Raw genomic sequence first — 20,271 nt, forward strand, 5'->3', positions numbered from 1 at the left:
ATATATATATATATATATATATATATATATATATATATTTCATGGAGTTCTAAGATTAAGGAAAGCTCACAGATACACAGAAATATTAACAACAAAATCGTTCACTTGTATGATCGTGTCATTGTTTTGAATGTGTTATTATAGGATAATTAACAGGGAATTAATAGAAGTGAAAAAAATGTGAAATTCGGGTTATGATGTCTGACCGTGAATCAGAGGCTTATAACAAATTTTGAATTGTCGGTGTTCTAAAAAAGTGATTCGATAATTAGTGATGCTTAATCCAAGCTGTATGGACAAATATCTTTATGAAATTCATGTACTTTAACACAAAAATGATATGTTACTATAAGAAATGTTTATGTTTGTTAGTGTCATATATCTCACATGAACTCGGCAATAACCTAATTCCTAACTGTAACAAAATTCTGGGGATAATGATAAAATTTTTCTTGCCAAAAATGTTTTAGTTTTTAATTAATTTTGATAAATATAGCGTTGTTTCCTACAAAATGAAGTAGAATAAGCATTCATCTCGATAAGAAAATTCCCTATTAGAACAGGAGATAAGACCATGGATGAACAATTTCGCTTTAGGCTCAAATTCCCTATCAAAGTGAAGGATCAATTAAAATTTTAAGTTAAAAATAACTAATAAGGAAAATAAAGTATAAGATTTTAAAGGCAAGCTATAGTACATACAAAAAATATTCTTGGACGCACTGAAAATTATCATCATGTGTTTCCTCATAGAAGAATAGAATATAAACTAAAACTGCAAAGCTACTGCTTAGGAATAGTATCCTACAGTAGAGAAAATTACAACCCGTTAGCCATCCATAATGTTTAAACTGCAGGAGACCCAAAGACCCGAAGGACTTTGCAGTCTTCTTCCAGCCGCTGGATATGATCTCATTGAATATCATTTTCACCAAAGACCTCAGGGTACGAATAAGAGGGAACCAAAATGGCAATGCAAACAATGAAAGTGTTTGTTACGTTCCGTAAATCGCCCAGAAAAATGTCTTTTACACTTGTTGGGTAACTGATGACATTATTCCATTAGGTAAATATAATTGAAGCATCTCTATCCCTGCTGATTAAGTACCAACGCCTTCAACACCCGTACTATCTAAAGTTTTTGAAAGTCTATTAGCACAACGTCTTAGTGCCTATGCTGAAAGTGATCGCCTATTCCTTAGTTTGCAAGGTGGATCTCGCAGGCGTCTTGGAGGCAAGCGATGCCCTTCTTTCGATTTCCAACGTCGTACAAAAATCTTTAGATCCAGGCCATGATACTCTTGAAATTAGTTTTGACTTTAGAGCTGCTTTTGACCATGTTAATACCGAGGCCGTTGCTTTAACAGATGGCAGTTAGCGGACCATTTTTGCGAAGAGTAGTTGTAGAAGAAGACTATAGTAACCACGGAAATGTAATCTCTGGTGTTTCTTGGCCCATAACTTCTTATATTATATATGTGGGATATGTAATTAGTTTTGGAAATGATACTACCCTCTTTGAATTGCTCCCATCCCCTGAGTGTGGGCCTGTGGTCACCGAATTTCTTAAGAGAGATTAAACTAAAAATCAGTGCATATGCAAATTATTTGGGATGAAGCTAAACCTAAACAAAACTCAAAGCAAGATTTTTTAACAAATTTAGTTCACTGGATCTCCCCACCCAGATCTTCTCATTGACGGTGTTCCTTTAACTAGGTGTGATTCTTGACTGTATATTCTAATTCTGAAAAGCGTATAAGTTTTTCTCTTCTTCAATTGCACAAAAATTCAGCATACAAAGAAAGGCTTTCAAGATTTTTTGAGACTTCTGTATCATGAGGAAATGTTTTAATGTCTATTTCTAATCTTCCATGTTTGGAATATTTTTTTCCGTTTGCTTTTCTGCAGTTGACTCACATCTTAGATTGTTGGATAAAATTTTATCCCTGATTCTGAAATTAATCTCTGGCACCCTTGTCCAGTTAGTTTATTGTCCATGTTGTAGAAGACATTTCATATATCTGATTATCCTTTGCTTTACTTTCATAACATCTATCACATAGTACTAAACATGCAAGTAATTCAAGCAATTATATGGGGGATCAATACCACACGATTTTCTAGAATTTACATCCCTACTCTGACCAAATTGCAGAATTATCGTCCCAATCTTGCAATTGAATCAAGGGAACTTCAAAACTTCAAACTTGTAGTTTTGTTGATCAGGCTGACACTATTGAACCGTACTTCGTAGTATTTTTGGCATTTGTCCTATCTATTTGTCCTTCCTGTTTGTCTTATTTGTTTTAATTTGCTACTTCTCTTCCATAGTTTATTCTGTACGCTATAGTTTACTTTTCTGTACTGTGCTACTCTTCTTATTAGGGGCCTGGGGCTTGTACTGTTCTGCTTTTCCAATTCTAATTATAATCATATCAGTGGTAAATTTTCTTGTTAGTCTTGGGACAGAGATGCAGTGTAATAACATAGGTTAGGCAATGTTAGAATCCTTTTACAGTTTTCCTAATCGTTTTTAGAAAAATTGGCAGTAAGTATGTCTTCTCAATAATTTTGAAGTAAACACATCATAGGTCGCTGAAGGGAATTATTTTTTATATTACTTGTGCTTCCACTTTGCACCTATATTTTACTTCATTAAAACTGTAAGTTTACTATGTACATTACACCACCACTGAAAATAATACCTCTTGCAGTTTTCTGCAAAATGGAAAGAAAATTAACTTTAGAAACGGAATTAACACCAACTCGGCTTGAGCTCTATCCAGCGCAACCCGTAATAAATCAAATCATAATTTCACGCCATGAAAAAAAAAAAATATATATATATATATATATATATATATATATATATATATATATATATATATATATATATATATATATATGTGTGTGTGTGTGTGTGTGTATACATGTATATATGTATGTATATATATATGTATATATATATATATATATATATATATATATATATATATATATATATATATATATATATATATATATATATATATATATATATATATATATATATATATATATATATATATATATATATATATATATATATATATATATATATATATATATATATATATATATATATAGAGAGAGAGAGAGAGAGAGAGAGAGAGAGAGAGAGAAGAGAGAGAGAGAGAGAGAGAGGGAGAGAGAGCATGACACGAATAAAAAAAACACTGATATTTTTAAGCCCATATTGTACTCCTAGAAACGTGAGTTGTAAACTTAATTCTAAACAAATATCTGAGTACAGTTCTACCTCAAAGGGGCTGCTGACTCTAAACTTCAAAATAATACCGTCGCTATACTTGGAATCAGCATTTAAACTGAGGCTAAGCTCAGGGCTACACTGTTTATTTCACTTTTTTTCATGGTTAACGTTCAATTTGATTCTCATGTTACCTTGAGGCTCTCAGGCCATGATGGTTTCGGGCAAGGTACGGCAGGATCTGGCTTTACTGACTGAAGTCGTCTTTGGAAAAGAATTAAGACGCAGTCCATGATTCTCATGACGAGGTGAGGAGGCCTTCCCAATTTACGAATCGTTGCTGTATTTGGTGAAAATAGTTAAAATCGTTGGTTATTATTGTATGTGAGATATGATTACACTAATTTACATAATTGCAAGGCAAGTAGCATTATCGTCACAGTTTTAAAGCCAAGCTGTTATAACTGCACAGAAACTTATTAATGCAAATTTTATCACAAGCATTTAGAAATAGCATGGAAGAAAATGGTGAATGTTTTACTGTACTTCTCTTAGGAATGTTTTTTAGTGGAAAACCCTAGTTTACTTTTATTGAATGCTGTGGCAGAAATAATACAGACGTCCGTCTAATAAACATGACTTTCTCTATGAATATTCCAATGACTAGCGGGAGAGAAATAGTAACTGACCGCATTAATATATATATATATATATATATATATATATATATATATATATATATATATATATATATATATATATATATATATATATATATATATATATGCACGTGACTTCAGTGTATAAGCAAATCCCACAGGAAAATGACAGGCAGAAGTTCAGTGCGTGAAAGCGCTTGGTACTGAAGTTCCGCCTGTCATTTCCCTGTGGGATTCGTTTATATACTGTATATATATATGTATATATATATATATATATATATATATATATATATATATATATATATATATATATATATATATATATATATATATATATATAGATATATATATATATATATATATATATATATATATATATACAGTATAGTATATATATATATATATATATATATATATATATATATATATATATATATATATATATATATATATATATATATATATATATATATATATATATATATATATATATATATATATATATATATATATATATATATATTCCATTTTGTTATCTTTCACTGGATTTGAAATATGTACATACATACCGATATGGGCAGGTTTTATTGTGTTGAGAGCTTCTTCAGCCTCCTCCAAGGCGGGCCGGGCAGCTTCTAGTTTCTCCTCAGCTAAAGATTTGTCTTTTTCAATATCGTCCACGAGAGCCTGAGCCTTATCACGGACTTTTTCCACTTCCTCCTTAATGCCTTCAGCTTCCTCTGCACTTCGAGTCACTTCCACCAGGATCTGGCATCAAGTCGTGATAGTTCATGCAGTTTATCGTCTTTCAAGTACTCATCATTACAAATGACCACACATTTATCAAAATATGCTTATATAGCAAGGGACGGTTCTGCCATTGAATACATTGTATTATGTCCTGGATATAGCAGATAAAGGCAAGGAAAGTTATTTTATTCAGGTGAATAGATTATTTATCCGGGATAGGGTGGAAACCACACGAAGCATTGCATTGGCAATATCAATTGAAAAGAATATTTATTTTGGTACGGCATGCTGCTCAAATTCACTATATACCTAATTGTCATATTGCTATCCCAACATAAGTATGATCACATACATATAAGTTACTCATGCTTAATCATTAGGCAGTAAATATGAATGGATAATTTTCATGTATCATACCATATCCACAAACATATAGCAAATTATGAATAACTATTGTTTACCAGTCAGTACAGGCTTGTTCATCTTAGGACACTGACCTCTGTTCTTAAGCATAAGTCTTGTAAAAGAAAGCTTTTGTAAGAATTTGAGTATCATTCATGTCATCTATACCTTGATCCATTGATTTCAGAAGATTTATGAAAAGTTTACAGATTTTAAGGAAGGAAGCTGACATGGGACGAGAGCAAAGGTGAGTCCATCTACAAAAATCAACAAGATTTACTACTGTAATCGAATACTGGCCTCATACGCTAACAAGTTTACTGTTCCCTCTCTTTTTTCTACTTGTCCGGTATAAATATTTGGTTTCCAACCGTCTGTTCGTCTGTACTATCACTATCATTTTAGCAAATACAGTATACTGTACATTTGTACCACTATGTACTAGTGCTCTTAAATATGTCTCAGTAATACTAAACAGACGCTTATCAGAAATTATATTATCCAGTGTTTCCTTGTCCCTGTAGTAAATCTGCATATACTGTATATATCACGTGGTTTTGGGAATATATATATATATATATATATATATATATATATATATATATATATATATATATATATATATATATGCTTGTGTGTGTGTGTGTGTGTGTGTGTGTGTGTGTTGTGTAACGTCTTGACTTTTAGTTCCATACATATTATGAGCACGCTTTCCCATGATAAATGAAGAAGCTCCTACACGCGCAAATTAGTAGTAAAAAAAAAAAAAGATTGAGCAGAGGTTCAAGTGAGGTAAGATTTTGTATGATGAAGCTGGTACAAATTACTGGTCAGAGACCCTGAGGAAGGATTATTTATCAAAAAGTGAAAGTTAAATGACTTCGTAGTGGAGATACACTTGGCCTCTGTTGTCTGGAAAGAGTCCTGAGCCTCTCGCCAGGCCTGCTGCTTCCCGTCACACCTTGCACCACTTACGGCCGCCAATAGGCAAGGTTCCGTGGTTGTATTAGCCAGCTTAATCTAAAACAATCAGCCGATATATATGACGAGGAGGAAAAGGGGTTAAATTATACCGGGAAAGATAAATGAATAAATATGTTTTCAGGTAGGAAAGCAGAGTAACACTATGGGAGATTTCTATGTTAGGGATGAAAGTAAAGAAAGTAGAATGGATAATTATGAATGGGAGAATATGTTTAAGCAAGTGTCTGAGTGGATATGGGAGTGAAGTCAAACGAAAATTGGAAAACACAGCGAAAGAAATTTCTCAGTAAAATATCTGTGAAACCAAAGGGCCAACCTGAATGACAAACACTGATGAAAGGACATGTCTGTTCAGCTTTCGATATTTATTTTTACTACTTTAAAATATTCTTGATTTCATAACGCCGAAACTACACAATTTATAATGTCGCATACAAAAAAATTTCAAGGCTCACGTTCAGGGGCATAATCGTGTCTCTTCCAGAATCGCTTGAGACTTTTCAATGAGGCAGTGTACGTTTTTTCTTATTGAAAAAAAGTAAATGACGGACGTAGAAACCCAAATAATGAGGAAAGTATTGGAAGTGGTGATAACATATTGTGTGGATCTGTTGTCGCCTATGGCCGGTATGTTTATCAGTATTGTCCCCTGAGAGTATATTGTGATTTTTAACCAAATAAGTTTTGAAGGCCACTCAAAAAAGGAAGAAAGGGAAAATAAGGTTTTATGTTATAATCGATAACAATCTGTTGCAAAACACCACCCACGCTGTTATGAAGGGCACGGGCCCTACTCACTTTGTCGGCTTTCTCGGAAGCCATTGCTAGTTCCTCTTCCATTGCAGACAGCTCCTCTCTTAGGCGCTCTACTTCTTTCGACGCTTCCTTTAGCTTATCCAGTCCTGATGTCATGCGAGTGGCCGATTCCCCGATATCTTCCTTCTTTTCACTATAGACCTTTTTGTAAATATTTATAAAGGATAGGAATGATTTGGGCGTAACGTGCGCTGACCGACGATATCTGAGAGAGAGAGAGAGAGAGAGAGAGAGAGAGAGAGAGAGAGAGAGAGAGAGAGAGAGAGAGAGAGAGAATATCTTAAATATTTACCAAAATCTTTTGAAACAATAAAAAAACACATATAGTTTGAGATAATAGTCAGCTTTAATTTTTTCAATTTGGAAATAAGATATCCGAGAGTTTTCTTTTATTAATCATCAGTGAATCTCGTGTTATGTCGTCATTAACGGTTCATCTCCTCTCAGTTATCTTCATCATTTCTGTCAGGTCTCGTCTTCCTCTAGTTAATCTATGGAAATCAGAGTTACTCAGATTGGTCGGTTCGGTAACCCGTCTTTGAATTCTTCTTTTATTGATTTTTTGCGTTTGTCCATCATGTCCACTCTTGTGGACGTCCAAACAACAATAAAAATTGCAAGAAGCATGCGTCGGCACCTCATCACACACATACACATCAAAAAATACAGCAGGTTGAATACAGTTCAACGACCTACTGGTAATTCCAGCAAGTGCTTAAATCAGTTATCCAGCATTTGCCGAAGGTTTTCAACCTGTTCGTGACACATAATATGCGATAAGTTCCCAACGTGTCTTCATGATGTATTTTACTGTAGTGTGGACACACCCTCCATGTTTATTCGTCATTCTCTTACCTTTAGCTTTAGTATCTTCTACCCATCATTAGATTTATACTGTTTTCGACGTCTAGATTGAAGAAAAATAATTCTATCAACTCTTATAACTTATAACAAGATAATAAGATATTTCCGTAGAAGGCTTTGCTGTTATTCCCATTTGCCTCAGAAAATAACGCAAGATTCTGGAAATTTAACCTACCTTTGGAAATAATCGGAGCACAGCTGTGCAACATGATCATGAATGGCTCCCATACATTTAACAAGATTCAGTTTAATTTCTGGAGTGCTTATGACTTCGAAATTCTCCAAAAAGTGTTGGGCCACTGCTACCAGTGCTTCCTTCGGCCAAGGTTGAAACCAGTCGATCGTACAACCGCTAATGAGTCCCGGGAACTTCATCGCTCGATTTCGGAATTTTTCGCCAATCTGTTTTACAAAATGTTACTTTTATACCTGGGTGAAAAAATGAACTCTTATTCTAGCCGTTTTCCTTTCATTCTATATCATCGGATTTAAAGAAAAAATCACCAGTTGTTCACCCTAAAAAAAGATTATGTTTTTAATTTTTGTTACGAGAATGATGTCTTCCACATAATGCTCTACAGATCATGTACTTAACTGACTGGAAGAAAACGTTTAGTAGCAAATTTCATTCTTTTCTTTTGCATTACAGGGAAAACTTGCTCTTACCGGCGAGAAGCAAAGAACGACATGAAGATTCTGACGAGTTCTGGTTAGGAAGAAATCCATCACATTTTCGGGAGTTGGCGGCCGTCTTGGATATTCTCTTTTCATAACAGGAATAAGCTCACTAACAATCTCCCCCTGTTCGTCCCTGTTAAAGAGATTGCTCACCATTCCTGCCAAGGGTTAAGAGATAATATTCAGATCAGAAAACAAACTTATCGATCTGATGGTATAAACGTATGTCTTGTGCCAGATGCTCTGAGACCATATAAATCCTGATTTCCAGTGCACTTTTATTTTCCATAAAATGAATAACTATCAGTAACAAATACTTTTACTATACCCGTACAATGTTATTCATGTAGGAAATTTTCTGTGAATTGGAACTAAACAGTTATGGGAACACATGATCAAGAAACAATCAGGTGACAAACGTAAGGAATATTCACATAATTATTTTGCTAGTTTATTGGATGAAGACAAGATACAAAATAAACTCTAACCAAATTTTCCTTTCTTTTGCACAGTAGCTATAATGGAGTTAACAAGTCCCACCTGATGAAAGCACATTGTTGAGGTATTCTAAAAATCCTTCTTCCTTAACCTCTTGGTCTGTGAATATGAATGTCGTTCCTTTTCCTTGTATGCCACAGGTACGGTAAAGGACTTTCAGGTCCTCCAAGAGATTGGCTGTATTGTAAGATCTATAAAAGAAGTAAAAAAATGATAGGTTATACGTGTTGGTATATGAAAGCTATTGCGGCACAATTGTAGTATGAGAAAGACATTGCTTATGTTCCAGCTGCTTGAATTCTCTTATACTGAATATTTTATTCTTATGTTCATACAACACTAATAATAATACTCAGTAATAATAATACTCATATGCTTATGTACAAGCGATGCCTCCTTTAATGCATGCATGCCATGGAAATAATGCTGTTTCGCCATTTTGACAATAATGTTACATCTGTGACAATCATTCAGTTAGTTGGCAGGAGATCGTCCCAACGTTTACATTTCATCTATGTCCTTTGTTTGTTTTGTATCATTCTGCAAGATTACACTGAAGGAACCTAATCTATGTTGGTGTTTGCTTTCACGTACTATTAGTGTTAAGCTAGCAGTCCATAAACTTCCATGAACATACATGGTGCAGTTAAAACAGCAGTGCTTGCGGAAGTTATTTTTGAAAAGGGCTGTGCAGCCAGAGCTTAGGGATGCCATTAATCTGTTTGCTAATGTATGCACATTTATACGAAGGCCTGCAGTGTTAGATGTACTGTGACTTACTTGTGCAATGTAATGCTTCATGCAAGGTTGTAGTGTTATGCTCTCTTCATGCATTTGTGCCCTCATTTTGACTTTGGCCTAAGCCTTGGGTATACCAGAGAGATAACAATTACACCTCCCCCCTACCCATGTGTTGTCTCTGGGCGACTGATGAGCGAGCTACCCAAGGACTGTTGCTGAGACTCACCCTGCCTTGCTCAGCAGGCAAATGCACAAATACACTTGCTGCTTTTATATATAAAATTATTTTGTTTTTAAAGAGAAACTTTTTTATCATCTTATTTAATGTTTCCACTGCACACTAAATGAAATGAAAAAGTCGGAAGACTTAGTAAACCGCACATGCACATGCAGTACATCAGAGGAGCGTATGAGACAGGGATTAGAAGAAGTGACGTAGGTGGCCATGCCCACTGTGGAAGTGTGGGAGAGGAACCTCCCTCCACACGCCTACTACTCTTGTGCCCTCAGTATAAACTTCCTGCCAGTCTGACAACCAGTGACAATTTTTTCACCGTCAAAGTTTTTAGAGGAATCCTGCCTTCATGGAGAAGAAAAACTATGATGTAAAGAAGAAGAAAGAAGACAACAAAGAAATGAGGAAGAGGAAAGAAGACAAGGGGAGTTACTCAGAAGGGAGGATGAGCTTTGTAGAGAGGAGGAAAATGCTAAGTTTTAATGCTCTCATCCAGATGCAGTCAATTAATAGAACTCTCAACTCCAATCAATCTTCTCTTCCCCCACCACAGAAAGCAACAGTTCAAATGCCGCCCCAACTCAAGGCTGAAGCAACATTCCAAATGTTCAAGGAATGGAGACAGGTGTGATGACTACTCTGGTATGGTTGACCTTTCTAAGCTCATTCAAGGAAAACAAATGATCCAGATGCAAATGCCTGGCCCTCAAAACTCAATGTTTGTTGGAGCATACTTTGCAAATCTCCCCCTCCACAGATATGTCTGTAGAGGAAGTTCTGGATGACCTGCAATCTTACATAAAGGGTCTATGCAATGAAATAATTTACCTAAGGGAATTATACAACTGCAAACGAAATAGAAGGAGAGTCTATTGCTGCTTTCTATGCGAGGCTTCAGTGCATTACAAAAGAAGTTAACTTATGCCTAGGAAATGTAGCTACATGTGAGGAGACCCAGCTGAAAATTATTATTTTGATGGGTGTTAGAGATACCACATTTAGTACAGAAGTTAATTAATCTCCTAGAAGACTAAATTGTTATTACAAGATTTCATCACAAGCTGCCTGTTATAAGAAGCAGTCAAAAGTGATGCCTCCACCATGCATGCTCCACCAAACCAGTTGTGAGTCATTTCTGCCTACAAGAAGGAGAGGAAGAATAAGAAGAGTGGAAAACCCCAACCTTCAACCACACATTGACCTCTGTATTTTTTATGCTCGTGTTGTGCCCACCAACTTGGCCCCAAGATGTGCCCAGCAGCCAACAGTATTTGCAAAAGCTGTGCCAAGCTTTGTCATTGATCCAGGACAATTAAATGCTCTGCCAGCAAAGTCCAGTGCTGCCTGTGCCATTGCATCAGACACTTTGATAAATGCTGTAGGGAAATGAAGAAGAGTCATGGAGATGGATCTTCAAACAACAGTAAGATTCTAGACCCAAGGAACAACAGCTGTTGTTACTTAGGATTGCCTTCCTACACCACCTCATAGATGCCCAGCTCCATCTGTGTCCTCCTGTCATTCATCAACATGAAGTCTCTCATACAGATGTTACTAGACACTGGTGCTGACATCACAGTGATTGACCAACAACATCTTGAAAGTTTGGGTATCCCCAGGAGCAGCTTGTAACCTCCTCCACTGACTGTCATGTTCACTGCAGATGGATCTTAAATTACACCTGCTCTCAGTACATGACAGGCTACCCTCACCTTAGGAAAGTGGTCTTGTTCTGCCAGGATTCAAGTCCACCAAAATTTCCAGACTCCACTTTTGTCTTACACTAATTGTCAAGAGTTGGCCATAATATCTAAGCCCATTTTGGTAGTAATACAAGTAAGTCAACAGAAGCCAGGAGCTGCCCAGCTCAGCCACCAGACGACTTTTAGAAGCTAAGGAACATTTCCTACAATAATTCACGGACATGTTGGTCCCCATAGACAGCTTGAAGTCAGCTCCTCTCAAGCCTATGGCAGGTCCTTCCATGAGGATCCACCTGAAGGATGGTGCAGGGCTCTTCACCATACTCACCTCAAGACAGATTCCATTCATCTCTAAGGATCAAATTAAGGAAGAGCTTGATTCCATGGTGACGTAGGTAATAATCAAACCTGTTCATGATGCCCTTTCAATCTGGTGCCACCCCCTCATCACCATCACCAAGAATGGACAAGAAATATGTATCACTGTTAACCTCTCCAAACTGAATGGCCAAGTTTCCCACCCAGACCACCCTTCACCAACACCCTTCGCAGCTGTTAGTAACATGGACCTGAAGACTCAATATATCACCACAGCTGATGCCTTCTGTGGTTACTGGCAAATGGAACTGGCAGAAGATCAACACTTGACTGCTTATAACATGCCATATGATCAGTTCAAATACTGTAGAGGACCAATGGGCTTCACAGCTGCCAGAGACACCTTCTGCCTGCAAGGTGATGTGGCCCTTCAAGGAATCAAAAATGGTGTCAAAGTCATTAACAATATCCTTCTCCATAATGAAGACTGTTACCATCAAGGATTTCCCAATCGCTGCTAACTTGACCAACCTCAGATGATTCATGGGAATGGCCAATCAACTGACAGAGTTCACCCTTGACCTCTCTCCTGCAAGCTCAGCCTCCACACCCCCTGTGAGCCCTAAGAAAACATTTGTTTGGAAACGAGGCTTTTTGACACATGAAATTAGCCCTTACCAGTCCACCCATTCTCAACATTTTTGACCCACACCTACTCATCATCCTTCAGACAGATGTGACAGAAGCTTCATGCCACAAATGTATTGAATATGCCCTCCTGCAGGACCATGGTGGTGGATGCCTACACCTAGTTCAGTGTGGCTCTCAGTTTCTCACTGACACATTATGCCGCCATAGAGCTTGAGATGCTAGCAGTCTTCCAGGCGATGTTGAAATGTAAGCTATATTTAGCTGGCCTATAAAATTTCACTGTAATGATGTACCACTGCACCCTTATACCTATCCTGAATCACTACACACTGGATGCTACTGAGATCCCCACTTCTCATGCCTGAATAAGAAGAATTAACACTACCTCTTCACAGTTGTGTTGTGCACAGGCAAGTCACTTTGCATTCCTGATGCTCAGTCTTAAGCCCCAGTCAGCCACCCCATGCCAAAGGACAAAATCTCAGGTTCTTCTTTTGCCATCCATCTCTGAGACATCATGGCTATGCACACCATCACATATTCAGAAGTCTTCAGTTTCAGATGCTGATAGGATTCTCCAGGATTTTCACACCCTAGAAGAATGGACCCTTCGTATATTCATCTAAGTCATCATGTTACCTCAGGATTCTGCTCCAATAGATAAGATTTTCATAACTCCTAGCTCCTATACTGAAATATACAGGATGGCCTTTATGCCAGTGGTGAACTTGTCCTGTACAGAGCAAGAATTGTAGTTCCTGCCACCCTCTGCCACTGCAGTTACATTGCAACCACAGAGATGTGGAAGCCACCGAGTGCTGAGTGAAGCAGACAGTCTTCTGGCTCCATATTGACTCTGGCACTGCCAACACAGTCAGAGCTTGTGAGTCATGCCAGGATTTGCAGCCATCCCAACAACAAGAACCCCTAATGAAAAATGAAAAAGAATGGACCCTTCATACATTCATCCACTTCAGCGTGTTACTTCAGGATTCCCCTCCAATAGATATGATCTTCACAACTCCTTATTCTCATCCTGGGAGTCATACCAGACATTGCAACCATCCCAACAGCAAGAACCCCTAATGAATGATGAAGAACAATGAACCCTTCATACATTCATATACTTCAATGTGTCACCTCAGGATTCCCCTCAAGTAGATATGATCTTCATAACTCCTTACGCCTATAGTGGAAAATATTGGATGACCTCTACCTCATGTATGGAGCAAGAATTGTAGTTCCTGCCACCCTCCACCACTGCACCTTCCATGAAAGCCAAAGAGGTGTGGAAGCTGCTAAGTGCTGAGCAAACCATACAGTCTTCTGGCTCTGTATTGACTCTGACATTGCTGGCACATTCAGAGCTTGTGAGTTATGCTAGATATTACAGCCATCCCAACAGCAAGAACCCCTAACACCATCAGGATCTTTCATCACTTCTTCAGGGAAGTTGGTGTTCCTCTTCACCCTAGGACTGATGGAGGACCACGGTTCACCAGTGCTGAGTCCCAGGAATTTATAAAGTGATGGGGAGTTCAGCATGTGGTAACCTCACCACATTATTGGCAATCAAATGGTCATGCCGAGACTGCTGTGATATCAATCAAGCATCTCATCTGAACAACAGCACTGTCTGGCAACACTGATTGTGAAGTGTTCAAAAGAGAATTGTTAGAGCTCCAAAATATTCCCAACTTCACAGGATGTTCCCCTGCCAAGATTTTGCATGGCTGACCTCTCAGGCCAAATCTTGAGGACAGTGACCATCATACCGCCACCCGTGCTGAGCAGGTCAAGACTCAGTATGACAAGCACTCACGCCCCTTACCAGGATGAGTGTTGGACAGCAAATTTGGACTCTAAATTTGACACCTCACCATCAGGACAAAGTTGGAATAGACATGGGATGTGGAAGGTCTAGGGATTGTGAGATTTGTTTCCCTAGTGGTCGTGTGTGGTGGCAAAACTGTTGTTTCCTTCACCCAGTATCACCCTCTATTGTTGACACCTTCCCCACTCCCCTGTGAACCCTTGCACAGACCTTGAAAAGCAGCCCTAAGATCATATTCCCTGTGTGACCCAGAATCATTCTCAAAGGTTCATAGAAAAGGAGTCCCATCAAGAGTGCACCATGAGCACGAGGAAGGAGCAAGTTGTTAATGTATGAAAGATATCATGACACTTTGGTAATATGACAAACACGTTTATGTTCCAATTTAAGATCATTATTTAATTCTTATGTTCATTAATTAACTGTTAATATACCTACATTAATAATAATATTCATATATTTATGTATAAACAACTTTAACGTATGCACGTCACGGTAATAATGCTATTTCACCATTTTGGCTGTACTGCTGCAGGCAGGACAATCGTTAGTTAGCCAGAGATTGTTCTGATGGTTACATTTGATTTGTGTCCTTTGTTTGTTTTGTATAATTCTGTAAGCTTACATTGTAAGAACCTATATACTATATATTAGTGTTTGCTTTCACCCACCTTAACTGTTAAGCTAGAACTCCATAAACATACAATAAGTATATGTTATGTGATCTGATAGCCAAACCTTGTTTTTTTCTGTATTTGTGTTGAATATGCATTTTTCCTCGAGAAAAATGCTAATTCTTCAAGTAACCTTTAATTACATGCTTTTATGTAACTTGACTTCTGTGTCTACCTGCCTGTTTTTCTGTCTGTCTGTCTTTATGTCTGTTTGGGTCAAATCTCATAACTCAATTTTCGACCTGTTCCATTCATCTGATACATTTGAAATTTTGCATGGTTACTCAATCCTGGTGATGATCCAACCTTACATGATCAGTAGGTCAGCAGTGGCCTTTTGTAACCTTACAGTGACCTCTCCCAGTATCTCAGGATTTGTATGAAACACCAGATTTTTCACAACTTTGACTCTGTAGAATCTACCTTCCATATAATCCCTCCCCGTTCCCTCTTGCATCCCCCTCCCCCTCCCTCTTTTAAAGTACATGATTAAGTGTTAATTTAGCTGTTTCCTCCCTTTCCCCTTACTTCTTCCATCCCCTCCCCTTTCCCCTCCATCCCCCCTCCCCCTCCCCCTTCAGGAGCATACAATCATGTGTTAATTTAGCTGAGTCCTCCCCATCCCCTTCCCTCGTCCATCCCCTCCCCTTTCCCTCTTCCATCCCCCTACCTTCTTCCATCCCCTTCCCCCTCCCCCCTCCCCTCCCTCCCCTTCCAAAGCACACAGTCAAGTGCTAATTTAGCTGTGTCCTCCCCTCCCCTTCCTCTTCCATCCCCTTCCCTCCCCTTCCCCTCCCCTTCTGGAGCACATGATCAAGTATTAATTTAGCTGTGTCCTCCTTTCCTCTTCCCTCCCCTCCCTTACCTCTTCCCTCCCCATTCCCATCCTCCCCTCCTCCCACCCCCCCCTCCCCCTCCCCTTCACCTTCCCTTCCCCTTCCAGAGCATGCAATCATATGTTAATTTAGCTGTGTCCTCCCATCCTCTGCCCTCTTCCTTCCCTTTTCCCTCTTCCATCCCCTCCATTTCCATGTTCCTCCCCTCTCCTCTCCCTCCACTCCTCCATCATCCTCCCTTACCCTCAGCTCACCTTTCCCTCCCCTTCCCCCATCCCTCCCCTCCCATCCCCACTCCTCCTCCACTTCCTCTTCCCCTTCCTTCCCATCACCTCCTCCCTCACCTTCCCATCCCCTCCCCTATCCCTTTTCCCCTCCCCTCCCCTTCCTCTTCCCCCCCCCTTCCAGAGCGCATGATCAAGTGTTAATTTACCTATGTCCTCCCTCCTCTCCCTTTCCTCTCTTCCATCCCACTTCCCTTCCCCATCCCCCTCCACTTCCTCCCATCTCCCTTCCCCATCCTCCCACTTCCCCTACCCTCCCCCTACCCCCTTCCTCCCTCCCACCCCTCAGCCTCTTTCTCCTCCATCCCTTCCCATTTTCCTCCCCTCCCTTTTCCCCCTTCCCCTCCTTCCCTTCCCCTTCCCTCCCCTATCCCTTCCTCCTCCACCCCCTCCACTCACCCTCTTTCTCCTCCATCCTTTCCCATTTTACTCCCACTCTGCCTACCTCCTCTCCTCCCCTCTCCCCTTCCCCCTTCCCCTGCACTTCCCCTTCCCCCTTCCCTCCTCTTCCTTCTTCCATCATCATACCCTTCCCTTCCCTTCCCCTCCCTTCCCTTCCCCTTCCCTTCCTTCCCCCCCCCTTCTCCCATTTCCCTTCCCCTTCACCTTCCTACTCCTCCCGCTTCCTTCCTTCCCCTCCTCCCTTCCCCTTCCCCTCCCCTTCCCTTCCATCTCCCCCCCTTTCCCCTAACCTCCCCTAACCCTGTAAACGGATATCAATTTAGTTAACTACAATCATAAATGGGTTACAATATCTTTCAAAACCAAAATGTATAAAAAAGAATTAAATTTTAATCATGCTTTTATTAAAATGCGCTAAAAAGAAAAAATATTTTTTGAGACACACCAGAATTTTATTACATTTAATCATGTCTACAAAAGTAAAATTTAAAAAATAATTTTTACATTTCAGTGCATCCTAATAAAAGCATGTTTTTTTTTTACTGTACCAGTTTGGGTGTGTACCTGTAAACATGCACCTGTAAGCACTCTCACATATCCATTAGACAACAGAGGAACATTTCATCAAACAGGTAGAAGAAAAAATAGTAATTTCTTTTTTCAGCTTATGTATATATTTCAGAAAAAAGACGGCCGCTTTAACATTACTGTGTTATATAGTGTGATGAAAGAGAGTTAGCTGTAAGATGGAACTGGGGCAAGCTGTCAGTTGCAGAATCGTTGTACTCAGCAAATACTTTGTTACATCTGCAGTTAACTTGATGAACAAACGATATTGGCTCTGTCATATGACCGAGTTGGTATGTGTCTCATGAGTTCATACGTTAGAAATCTAGATTTTGTGTCTAATTCTGCCCAAAAATTAGTCTGATCGTTCATTAGCGGAGCTAGAGCGGTATCGTCAAGACATTATCTGTGAGTGTTGCAATCTCTTAGAATTGGCAGAATAAGGTATGAGTTCAGACTCTTTGTTTTTCTGTGTGAATTGTGGACTTATGTTTTTACCATGTTTCAAGACATTTTTGAACTTGTGTGGAAGTGAACGTAGCCTTTTACCATTTCAATATTCTATTTTATTGTGTTCTATTTACCAGTATGCTATTTACTCATTCATTTTAGACTTTTCATTATTATGTTTTGCACTTGCATATTTTTGGGAGATTATTATTTGTGCATTAATTTTTCTGACAGATGTCTGTGGTGGTGGTGTGGTGAGAACATAGTGAGAGGACATGATTGTTATCATGTTGGTGTGATCATAGAGAAAGACAGATGCAAACCTTTGCAATGTCTATAATTTTTATGTGGTAGACTTTGAGACTAGACTAGAATTACAAAGTCTATAATGGAATATGAAAATTTTTGGATTTACAGGCCATTAGCCGATGAGACTTTTTAGTCAGGATTAGATTATTCTTACTTGATAATTTCATTTATGATGCATTTTAATCTTTGCTTTGTTTATTCATTACTTGATTGGGTTGCTTTAAATAATAAATCTATTTTTGTAGGAAAGGTTTCGCAATAGTTTCAGATGACCCATTTCATTTCTTAATGTGGAATGCGAGAACAAAGAGATCTTTGTGACATCAGAGAGAGAGAGAGAGAGAGAGAGAGAGAGAGAGAGAGAGAGAGAGAAAGAGAGAGATTATTATTTCTTTATCTCAATGCTGAGAGAAAAAGAAAGTGTCACCTTCTAGGTCTGCTGGTTGAGTGTTAGATGGAGGAGAAAGGGTTTGTTATTCATTTTCCTGAAGGTTTAGATCGTTCAATAACGTTACATAGTATTCCTACACGGAATATTGAGTCTGTTTCAAGGGGGGGTTACATATATTATACTTATACAATGAAGAACTGCTGCTAAGCATGCTGTGAGGTAAAAGCGAATCAGTTGAGTAACTACCAAGTCTTAAGATTAGTGAAGACAGACATGAGTGACCTTTCCAGTAAATATGCAAGTACACAAAGACATAAGAAATTACTAGGGGAAATAGAAGGATTATTGTTTGTGGAAATAACTGATTTTCTCCTAAGTCTCATTTATTCTCGCAAAGGCGTCAAAGGAGAAACTGATGTCATAGCATGAGAATAGCATGAGCTGCAATTGAATAACTGAAATTTAATTCTGCTTTATGAAACTTTCCTATGCTTTCTTTACAATAACTCTGCTAACTGATAACAAATATGATAAGTACAGGTTTCCATGTGAAGTTTCATTGGAACATTAAAGAACTTTAAAAATGCAATAGTTAAATGCGCACTTAAACCGTGCTTTTAAATATGAAGAAAATTTATCTTATACTAGCACTTCATTCATTTGCTTATTTGCCCATATATAAGTATTCCTCCATTTACTAATTGTTTGAAACATCCATGGTAGGTACTGCTCTATTGCACAATTAAATTAAAATGAGGTTAAATGACAACATTTGCAAGGAGTACGTCAGTGTTTCCATCCATTATTTGGCTGCAATGAGATTTTTCCTTTGTGATGGCAATAGCATATGAGAGGAAATGATTGCGTACTCAAAGGTATCGGAGGAGAGAAAATACAACTGATTCCTTCCACGTTTGACTATAAATTGGTTTCGATAGGTAAAATGCTGTGAATTACCTCGTTAATGTGATTTGAAACGTCTTGTAACCGGCTATAAAAGATGCTAGCTTTGTTAAAGATTGTTTTCCGGACCCACCCACTCCAACCAAAAGAGCATTTCCACCGGGATTACGAATGATGCGAGAGATCTGGAAAAAGAAAGTATTATCTTATATGAGTAGAAATATTTCGACATAGATACAAATATCCTTCTATCTATCCACAAACAACAAATATTTTGAAGGTTAAGTCCTATATACAGAGAGTCGATAACTGCATATCTATCCTAAAGTAGAATTATTATTTCTTTATCAGTAATTGCCTTTTCACCTTCTAGCACCACTGGTCATAAATGTTAAACCAAAAATTGCTCATGACACTTTTTGTTAATATTCTTTTTACTTAAAATTTTCAGTGTTCAATACTGTCATTATTTTCATATTATACATATTTGCATGATTATTACTATACCATTACTAACTATAAATGCTATCAAATTCTACAATCTACTTTCGTATTCCCTGACAACGTTTTCGGTACATTGTATTTTCACAAAAAAAAAAAAGTTCAGTCCTTTTATTCAAAGTCACTCTAGTTTTTGCTGTTCTATTTTCAATATACAAAAGCAAATTAGGACCATCCGTCAACAGTCCCAAAGAGCGTCCATGCCACAATACTGATAACAAAATCCGATAATAGAGCTATTGCAGTATTTTCAGTTTGTTTTGTGACGGTTTCTCAGTACAGTTCAAGTATTCTTAGTAAACTGTTTGTCTTTAACCTTCCTTTCAACACTTTTTGAGAAGCAACTCGAACCAAGACATTCTTTTAGACTAGGGACACAAATATTTGAAATGCAGATTATCTTCTACAGCTGCACAAAATGTCACTTACTTTCATTGATTTTTTCCATCATATATAATCAATATTTGTAATAAGTATTTCATGAATATATATATAAACTATGTTCCTGCTGTTTTTGTCCATATATTTATTGTTAACATATTTCCATCTGTTATTCCAGTTGAACGGAAG

General features: G+C 38.0%; 1 protein-coding gene across 1 annotated transcript in view; it reads right to left on the reverse strand.

Annotated features, from left to right (window-relative positions):
- LOC136832859 (dynein axonemal heavy chain 5-like) overlaps nt 1–20,271 on the reverse strand; it is a 401,416-nt gene that overhangs the window by 121,823 nt on the left and 259,322 nt on the right. The window contains 7 exon segments of the mRNA XM_067094521.1: nt 3,443–3,588; nt 4,480–4,678; nt 6,845–7,067; nt 7,902–8,128; nt 8,393–8,562; nt 8,945–9,093; nt 19,255–19,385. Of these exon segments, the coding sequence (XP_066950622.1) occupies nt 3,443–3,588; nt 4,480–4,678; nt 6,845–7,067; nt 7,902–8,128; nt 8,393–8,562; nt 8,945–9,093; nt 19,255–19,385 (1,245 nt within the window).

The sequence above is a fragment of the Macrobrachium rosenbergii genome, chromosome 50 (genome assembly GCF_040412425.1).
Source record: "Macrobrachium rosenbergii isolate ZJJX-2024 chromosome 50, ASM4041242v1, whole genome shotgun sequence".
Lineage (NCBI taxonomy): Eukaryota > Metazoa > Arthropoda > Malacostraca > Decapoda > Palaemonidae > Macrobrachium > Macrobrachium rosenbergii.